Source organism: Molossus molossus, unplaced genomic scaffold (genome assembly GCF_014108415.1).
Source record: "Molossus molossus isolate mMolMol1 unplaced genomic scaffold, mMolMol1.p scaffold_m16_p_6, whole genome shotgun sequence".
Taxonomy (NCBI): domain Eukaryota; kingdom Metazoa; phylum Chordata; class Mammalia; order Chiroptera; family Molossidae; genus Molossus; species Molossus molossus.
Genome location: NW_023425399.1, coordinates 2434091 through 2443908, shown reverse-complemented (window position 1 = coordinate 2443908; position 9818 = coordinate 2434091). Strand labels below are relative to the sequence as shown.

Genomic DNA, 9818 nt, shown 5'->3' with positions numbered 1-9818 from the left:
GCGGCATGATGGGAGAATCCTAATGTTTTCCAACAGATGCTCCAAGAACAGCTTTCAGATTAAAGCAATTGCAAGAGCAAAGATTCTTCATTTTTCCTTTTTTTTCCCTGGGGGGGTGGGAGAGGGAGCGCCCTTAGAAATTAATAGACATCACCCCCCTACCCCAAGCACGCAATAAACACTGACAAGAAAAAGTTTTTATTTCCTGGTTCAACTTTTTTTTTTCCTGGAATACAGACGGAAGAATGGGAATAAACACGAATAAATAACAGAGCGAGGCCGCGCGCCGGGATGCGCCTGGCTGCAGCCGCGAGGCTATTGTCTTACGGCCCCGAGGCGGCCCCGGCGCGGTCCTCCGGCTCCTTCCCTTCCCCGGGCCTTTTTCGTTCTGCTTTTTAAAAAGACTCCCCCTCCAGCCCCCTCGCAGTGACCTTGGCCGCCTCGGATGCTCTAATTCCACGCGGCTCCCTCCAACTTGCCCCCGCGCCTGCCGGGCCCATGGCCGCGTCGGAGGACGGGAGCGGCTGCCTTGTGTCGCGGGGCCGCTCGCAGAGTGACCCCAGTGTCCTCACCGACTCTTCGGCCACCTCCTCCGCGGACGCCGGGGAGAATCCAGGTAACGGGGCGGGCGGGGGTGGCCGGGCGAGTGGGGGAGGCCTGGGCCGGCGGCACGGGGCGCACGCCCCAGGTGCTGCTCTGCGCCCCCGCCTGCATTTGGGGAGCCCCGGCCGGACCAGGCGCTCAGGCTCTGCAGGTCACATCCCCCGGAACGCGGCTGGGGCGCGGGGAGCCCTTTGTCCGGAAAGGCACTGGCTTCCCAGCTAGAGCCGGTGTCGGCGTAGGCCCTCTTTGCTGGCTGGTGGGCGGCGCTGGCCCCTCCGAGGGGCTTCCTTTCCTGGGGTGCGGACCGGCTCGGGAAGAGAGGCAGACCCGTGGCCACCTCCGCCAGTGCTGACACTGAGCTCTGCCCCCCCTCCCCCCGGGCGGGGCTCAGGTGGCCCGGTGGCCCCGCCCTGGAAGGCAGCGCTTCTGGGGCCGCCGCGCAGAGGGGCTTCCTCTGGGCGCCCAGCTCCGGCGGGGCCTGGCGCACCTGGGCGCCGCCCACCTTCCCGGACAGGTGTGTTCCCAGAGCTGCCCGCAGGGAGGTGATGGGCGTGTGCCAGGACCCGGCCGATTTCATTGAATTACATGGACTTCGTCCACTCCCCACCCCGCGGCAGCTTCGATTGTTTGGGTGATAAATCCGGTCACAAAGGCGGCTGTGTATCTTGATTGATTACTTTCCAGAGAGGAAGAAAAGCCTAATAAAGCAGGAGGGGGGTTGGCGGTGCGCTCCTTGTCACCATGGAGACGCAGGAAGCAAAGTGATCATTAAAACCTTTCTCCACCAGAAGGCAATTTTCACTTCCCAGGGAGAAGTCTGAGCTTCTGAAATGCAGGGCTCAAAAAAAAAGAATCAAAGCTGGTGTTTTGGTATCAAGCCACAGGACCCGATATTCCATCTTAGAGAAGTACCATCTCTTCATAGATGCTGTTTGGACAATAAGTTGTCCCTGCCCTTCTTTGAAGGAGCATTTCTTCTAAATGCAGGGACTCGGAAGGGGGGCTCCCTTGCGATCCCTGGTGGGCATCCACGTCAGGACAGACCCTGGGGCTGGGTGGGCATGGCTCTGAGGGGGCCATCCCTTCCCTGGAACACAGAGGGCCTTTCCCGTCTAACCGCAAAGACCCATTAAAGGCAGTTCTGTGGGCACCAGAACCCCATTTGAAATGTTGAACAATAAACCCATTCAAGGCTTGTAAGATTTCTTTGTTAGGTCTGTTGACACTGTATCATTCGGTCAAACCAAGGTACCAGCCAGAGGAAATCCCTGGCTTTTCTCTATCTGGGAGGCTGAGCTCATTTCTTTGGAGTTTCAAGCAGAGGTGGTGGCCACAAGCAGACCCTTACGGCTTTACTGAATCCTCTCGTTAGAATTCGGGGGTGAAGCCCGGCGCCCCATGTTGGGCTGGTGCTTCTCTGTGTGATGCAGGGCCATGATCATTCCAATTATGGGAGTTGGGTGGCTTGTCACGGGAGAACCCTCCCCGGCTCCTTTTGTCTTCCTGGCGGGCGCAGGCAGCGGACTTGAAACGGAAATGATGAAGGGTTTGGCTTTTTTGCTGACTGGGAATTGATGCCTCTGTGGGTGGGATCGGAGGACTCGGCTCGGCAGGTGGCTGGTGCCTGTCCACCAGGGAGAGAGGCAGAAAGGGCTTGGATGCCCGTGATTGAATGATGCCAGGGGAGGGGGAAGCACCTGAGCTCACCTCTAGTTCAGATGGTCAAAATGGGACCCAGAGAGCAGGTGTCTGAGGTGCACAGTCGGTGGTGTGTGTAGTTCCGCGGGTGGGAGAACCTTACCCGAGGGCAGCCAGCGGTGAAGTTTTTACGGATTGTGTTACGTGGAGGAGTTCTGGCGTAAAGAGGGTCCAGGATCTTCAAGTTGGAAGCAACCTGGGAGCTTGAAGCAGGAAGGGTGGACTAGGGGAGCCTGTTCTACAACCGCCTTGCCTGGTTGACTTGGCCTGTGCTTGCATACCCCTTTTGATGGGGGACTCACTTCTTGCTGATACAGTGCATGCTTCTCTTTGGGCATACCTATTTCAAGATTATCTTTCGAATGGCTTGTAAGAACCTGCCGTGCACCAGTCCTGACGGGATCTTCTCCCGATGTATGTCCCTGGGGCTCTCAGAGACTGTGCTGTTTTAGGTTAATTAGCACCCCAACCTGAGTCATTTTTTCACGAGGCTGAAAAGCCCCAGTCCTTCATCCGCTCTCCCTTTGGGAGCTCTTTACCTGTCCACTGCTGCTCTAAAGGGCTGCTCTTGGACACGGAAGCCGGCGCCCAGCTGCGGCCTCACCCCGCACAAGGTGAAGTGGATGTTACCTCCTTCCATCTGGATTTTATGTTTTATAAATCAGCCCGAGGGGGCATGATCTGCACCCCCAGATGCACTTTCGTGCATTGATGTTCTCTTAGTGAAAACTCAGAACACGACTGGGGGTGAAGTGTGACACCCCTTTCTCTCTCCGGGTTTGTCTCTGGGATGCCTGGAGTGGACAGACATCCTCTGCACCTTGTCACCTGTCTGGGACAAAGGCGTTTCAGAACACACATGTGTGAGCACAGGGCACAAAAGTCCTTCAGCTGGTGTTTCTACCCACACCGGGTGTCGGAGTCCTCACCCCCTCACCCCTGCATGGCTCCATCGCCACACAGGGTCCAAGGAATGTATTTACCCAGTTGAGCTCTTGGCTTTGTGTGTGTGTTTCATTGTATCCGTAACAGGTGGCAGTCACCCAGGTAGAGCTTCCTGCGCTCACCTGTGAATTTCCTCCAGGGTGTGACCCAGCTAGGGGGAAGTCTGGGTCTCAGGGGGCCCCATGTTTTATTTCTGTGATACTGCACCCTCCTGGAAAATGGGCCGATCGACACTCCTTCCAGACCTCTGAGGGTGCCCTTCTCCCGAAGCCTGGCCGATACCTGAGATCGTCGACCTGGTTTTCTCTTGCACAGTTGAGTGACGAAGCTCATTTTGTTAATTTGTGGCTTCTTGCTTGCTGGTGAGACAGAGCATCTTTTGTGGCCTTATTACTATTTAGTGCGTTAAATCTCTCAGTGGCCCTGTCTGTGGCCGTGGGCTGCGTGGCCGGCACGAGAGAGGTCCCCGAGGGCCGGCCCTTCCACTCTCTCTACATCTCTGCTCCATTAACAATTCTGCCTGCCTCTCCTCCAGGCTCTTCTGTGTGAATCCTCGCTCTGTCCCCACGGCAAGAGTCCCACGCTGTAGGTCTCTCCCAAAACGAACATTTTGCACAGGTCAGGCAGCATCTCCGTGGCCTCTCTCCTTCCGAGGAGTCAGACTCATCGGGGCCCTGTCCCCTCTGTTCCCACTTGTGCCCAGGCCCTGGGAAGGTGTCGGTGCCTCCGCACCATGTGGCCTGTCCTGGCCTTGGTCCAGCATGGAGACGGTCTGTGCCCTCCTCCTTGTCCAGTCCCCGGCCACCTCCTTAGCCTCCTCCATCCTGTCACCTCACTGCCTGGGCCCCTGGTTTTGGTCCCCTGCCTCCCTGCTCCTTCTCCTCTTCCTGGGCCATCACGCCGGGGTCCCAGCAGGGCCATCCCTGCTGCCTTCCTCCTCCACGGCCAGCTCTCTCCCCGGTGTCTACCTGGCTCCAGGTGCCAGGACCAGAGACGGGGCCAGGGTCACCTGAGACAGCTTTCCCACACATTTCTCTGCGGACTTGCGATTTGCCTCCTTAGGATCCTGCGGTGGGGGGACCTTGATCTCGGTGCAGGGCGGCTCTGAGCCTTGGCCCTGCTGCCACTGGGCTGCCCCATGTGTCACAGGGTGTTTAGCAGCATCCTGACATCTCCCCAGCACCTGACAATAGCACCCAGGCCCCAGTCGTGACAACCAAAAATGTCATCATTGATTGCCGAGTGTCCCCCGGGGGCTGGCATAGATAGTCATTCTCAAACCCCAGTGCCTGTCAGAATCACCTCCAAGGCCGGGCACCCACCCTGTGCTCCTGACTCAGCAGGTCTTCGAGGGTCTGACCAGGTGAATTTCCAACACGTCACCAGGTGACACAGACGGGGTGGTCAGGGGACCACACCCGGGACCTGCTGAGCCTGGTCCTCAGCCATGGTCCTGGACTCTCTTCTGACAGCTGTGTCTGTGGCCCTGTGGGTCCAGCCCCGATGCTCTGGCCTCTGCTCTGCAGACCTCTGTGCCCTGCTCACCCCTCCCCACTGTAAGTCTTGGGCCATGTCACCTCAGAAGGGCCTCCTGTCCTCCTGATTAGATTCAGGTAGCTGCCCCGCCCCAGCCAGCCCCGATCCCATCCCTGGATGCTGACTCGCTATGATGCTCGTCACTGCCTAGGGTCTTGGTCTCTGTCATTCTCTGTGGACTGTCCCTGTCTCAGCCGGGAGTCCAGCACAGACCTCCCACGCAGGTGGCTCCGTAAGCATTTGGGGAGCAAATGGGCACAAGCCGCAGACACCAGGATCTAGCTGACAAGGTGTGGGACTGGCAGGTGGCTGGGCCCCCCACCAGCTAGACAGTCCTCTGTGGATAAAAGCAGCTGAGTGACAGTCAGTGGGAGGCGACTGTCGACAAGCCACAGCCCCATCTCCCTGCAGGGACAGACCCACTTCAGAGAGCGAGACACCTTCAGAGCCTCTGCTTCCCTCCCGAGTGGCAGACAGACACGCAGACACAGGGCCACCCCAGGCGCAGGCTCAGTGTCCCTCGCTGGTCCCTCCTCGTCACATCACTGCTACGGACGAGAGTCATCTGCCCGGTAGCTGTGGGTCCTCGCTGGCGGCCAGCACACCTCCTCTCCTTTTCCCTGTCCAAAGTCACTGCCACCTGGAGCTCCTCTGCTTGTCCCAGGCCCACCACCTCTGTCCCCAGAAATGTCAGCGCCCGTCACGCATGGGGTCTCTGCCTCTGGCCCTTCGCCTGCCGCACAGAAGGTGCACCCGGTCTAGTATCTCCTTTGCATCAGGCCTTAGAGGGTGCCCCGTGGGAGATGAGGGGAGACCTGGCCCCTCCATCTCCAGCAGGGTCTTCCCAGCTCTCTTCCTCGAACCTTCTCCGGCTCCGGAGTCCCACGGGTCCCCTGGCCCCTTCCGGAGTGTCTGTGTGGCTTAATTAGCAGTAAGACTATGCACTAATTACTTTGTCAGCTTCTTCGGGGTTATTAAAAATAAGAGTTGGATGCTCTAAAAAAATACAGAGTCTAATAAAAAACTTAGAGTGTTTTCTGATTGTGAAAATTCTGCACATTCACTACAGAAAATGACCGGAGGGTTTGAAATTTCTGCGTGACGCGGGGTCCCCACGGCAGGGCCCACAGGGTGTCTCTGGCGGCGGGTGTGTTTACATCAAGCTGGTCACTGCCACGCGGGATGGGGGCACAGAGGGGCCAGCTCACCCTACTTTAAGAGAGATGCTAGGAGTTCAGATTCTTGTGTGAAGTGGGATTTTTAAATATCAGCAAGTTTATCAGTTGGGCATTGGTTTGGCTTCATGGGGTCAAGAACCTGGCTGGCAGGAATGAGACGGGTTCTTTGACTGGAGGTGTAGACAGCCAGCCCAGTGTGGCAGCCGGCTCTGTGGTTCCGCGCCGGCGGCCCAGTGTGGCGGCTGGCTCTGTGGTTTGCACCTGTGGCCCAGTGTGGCAGCCGGCGCTGTGGTTCTGCGCCGGCGGCCCAGTGTGGCAGCCGGCTCTGTGGTTCCACGCCGGCGGCCCAGTGTGGCGGCCGGCTCTGTGGTTCACGCCGGTGGCCCAGTGGCGGCCAGCTCTGTGGTTCACACCGGTGGCCCAGTGGCGGGTTGGCTCTGTGGTTCCGTGCAGGCTCTGGTTCCGTGGTGGCTGCCGCAGCTCCGGCAGTGAACACACTTTCCGGGCAGGAAAAAGGGGGTGGCGACAGTTCAAGGGGTGTTTGCCTGTTGAGTCGGGACTTCGCTTTTCTGGGAGCCACACCCGGTGACAGGCACCTGCACCTCCCTGGCCAGAAGGGCGTCCAGTGGCCACTGTCAGCTCTGGGGTGTGGGAGCCACGGGGGCCTGTTTTAGGGCCATGCCTGGCTCCCCTGAAAAGAGCAGGGACAGAGGAAGGAGAATAAGAGAGGCTGCCGCCTTGTCAGCCGTCGTCCTGGTCATGGCAACTGGACGACAGACAGAGCACCCGGCCCCCCCGGACACACAGGGCTGCCCTGTGGAGCCCACACGGGAAGCATCTCGGGGAGGCCCAAGCAGTTTTTATGTTCCGTGACATTTCTTTGCTAAGAAACCAGAGGTTGGGCTGAGATGTGTGATCTCAGCCTGATGACTGTGTCCATCCAAATTTCATTTCCTAGTATCTACCAGGGAGACAGACTGGTGAGGTCATCGCCCTCAGAGAGCCGGCCGTCTGGTGAATGTGCCAGCAACGGTGGACCGAGCTTGCTATTATCTCTGGGGTCATCACACTTCTTTTTCTTCAACCTTCCTCTAAACTCTTAAGTTAGGGTCCGAGGGCCAGAGGGTCAGGGAGGCCGAGTAACCCTGCCATGGGCACAGAAGTATAAAGAAGTGGCTTGGAATCCAGGTGAGTTTGATGCCCTGCCCCACCCGGATGCCCCGCCCACTCTATGCCCCGCCCACTGCCTACCCACCCACTTCTTCCGGCCTCATCCTCCGCCCACCAGAAAGCCCTGTGCCCTTCAGAGAGGACAGATAAATGTGTTCCACCCCATTCCTGGTTCAAGCGATCCATCTCGCACACGGCTCTGTATCTGCAATCCCTTAAACACACACACGCAGAGGTATTCTTCCATTTCCCAGTTCGTTTAACTAGAATGGCCACTAGAACAAGATTTATTTATTGAAAGTCAGGCAGGGTGACGGCAGAGAACCAGCCACGGGCTGAGTTGTTGAAGGTCCCATCTTTAATGGTCTGGGGCCCGGCTCTGTTTGTTAAAGGGAGACACTTGGGTGAGGAGCGTGGCCACGCCCCTTATCTAATGGCCCGAGGGTGGCGTAAGTAGACTTGACTTTGATTAGCAGGCAGCCAGGAGAGGGATCTGCCCAGACGCAGAGGATGCTCCGGCAGTGAGCACGCTTTCTGGGCAGGAAGAAGGGGGTGGTGGCAGTTCAAGGGGTGTTTACCTGTTGAGTGGGGACTTCGCTTTTCTGGGAGCCACACCCGGTGACAGGCACCTTGTTCTGCGGCTGTTTCCATGTAGCGCTTGGTGAGCGTCCCCACTGGTCTCAACACGACTCGTGAGTTACCTTGTCGGGGCTTTCTGGTTTGGTTGCCTGCAAGTTTGTATCCATGTGCAGACGAAACTTTTGCCTGGTCATAATCATCGGCTCCGAGTCAGGAAGATAAGCCAAAAATGATCTTTCCACTTCCTCTTGGCAGGAGAACATGGTCCCAGGCAGCGCTCACCGTGCGTGTCTGCAGTGAGGTGGGCCGGCTGTGGCTGACCTTGGCCGGTGCCCAGCAGGCGCCGTGGGCCAGGCTGGAGCGCTCCCAGCATCGGGCGGCTCAGCCCCTGGGCACGGCGCTCGGGCCACCGCACCTTCTCTACTTTCCGGTCTCTCCTCACGTCTGACTGGGGTACCTGCAGGGGGGATGGGCATAAAGCATTGATAAAGAGGTGCTGGCCGAGCCCCAAAGCATGAGAGACAAGGTGCTGCCGGTGTCGGCAACGTGAAGGTGCGCTCGTGGGTGGTCATGACCTGGTGAGCCTTCGATTCCTATTTGTTTAGCTGCCAACCGGTGAAGCATCCTGGCAGCTCGCAGTCTGCTTGGGGACATACCACTCTGACCAGTAAGATGGCAGAACACACCTGTAATCGAGTGCCAGCTGCCCAGATGTGTCCTCTTCTGTGTTGTGCCCGGTCCATTCTCCGCTGCAGAGGTGCTTCCGGACCGCAGGGCTCTGCAGCAGAGCAACCCTCCTCCGGTGTCGGTGCGTGGACGGTGCCGCCCATCCGGTGCAGATGGGCTCAGCGGGTGGCTCACCTCCAGGTGCACCTCATCCTCCTGGGCCCCAGCGAGGGCGCCTCGTGGCAGCGGTGGGAATGCACGGAGCCTCCAATTCTGTTGAAGTGGCACATGGGCCAGTTTAAAGTCAAGGGGAAGAAAATACACTCCTCCCCCCTGGGAGGGGCAGGCAAGTCACACACAGATACAGGAGGGGTGGGGAGCCGGGGCCACGGTGCCGTCCGCACAGCAGGCTCCTTGCCCTTGTGGACTGGGGGCTCCCAGGGCCAAGAGGCTCCCGCTGATGCCTACTGGAGTCTCCTGCGGCCTCTACCATGGAGGGGTCTTGACACGGGGAGGCCAGCAGGCAAGGCATTGAGGGCAGCTGAGGTGCGTGGACGCTTTGGTGTCAGACTGCTTGGGTCTGTGTGGCTTTGACAGATACACCCGACACCTGGGCCTCAGGGTTCCCGACTGTGAAATGAGGATGACTTACCCAGGACCTGCCGGGAAGGGTGGTGGTGAGGGTCAGACGGGCTGGTCTCGCAAAGTGTTGGACGCGGTGCCTGGAACGCAGGGGGAGCCTGGCAGCTGTGAGCTGGCCTTAGCCATCTCTCTTCGCCACAGAGAAGCCACCACCCACGGCCTCCCAGAGGACCCTGCTCACGGGACACTGAGAAGCTCTGGTCCTGTGCCGTTTTGAGGTTCCCGGGGGCTCACATCTCCCGCTGATGTCCTCTTGATGCTGAAAGAAGTCCCTCCTGGCCTGGTCACCACAGCCGGGTGCGACTGGGCATCCCTGTGGGACCTTTCTGCCCTGCCCGCCTAATGGCTGGGAGCTGGGGCACAGTGGGGGCTGCTCTCCAGGCCCTGTGCCTGGCTGCCAGTCGGGGAGCTGGGCTGGGGGGCAGGGGCAGACCGTGCAGGGTAACAGGCCCAAGCCAAAGGCCAAGGTTGAGGGCTGAGTCGGCTCCAGCTGGGACACGTCTGGGCTGTGACTGCACTGAGCTGACCACAGGCTCCTGGGCTTCTCCGGGTGGGTTTGGGGCTCAGGAAGGAGCGTGCGGACGGCGAAGCTGACCGCCTCCGGCTTTCACTGTGGTTCTCTTTCCCTAGTCCTTGCAAGTAGCTGGTGACAGAACAACACAAGATTTAGGGCTACTTTGTTTCCTCCCTCTCTCTCTCTCTCTCTCTCTCTTTCTCTTTCTTTTAGCAGGAAGGGCAACAGGGGACATTTAATGAAATAAAACAGGGAGCACAGGAACAGCGTGGCCTAGGCATCCGCTG

At 58.8% G+C, this 9818-nt stretch overlaps 1 protein-coding gene across 1 annotated transcript in view; it reads left to right on the top strand.

The window, feature by feature from the left end:
• The first annotated feature begins 498 nt into the window (after positions 1 to 498).
• PHACTR3 (phosphatase and actin regulator 3) overlaps positions 499 to 9818 on the top strand; it is a 108954-nt gene continuing 99634 nt past the window's right edge. Inside the window, exon 1 of the mRNA XM_036244646.1 lies at positions 499 to 616. Within this exon, the coding sequence (XP_036100539.1) occupies positions 499 to 616 (118 nt within the window). The remainder of the gene's footprint in view (positions 617 to 9818) is intronic.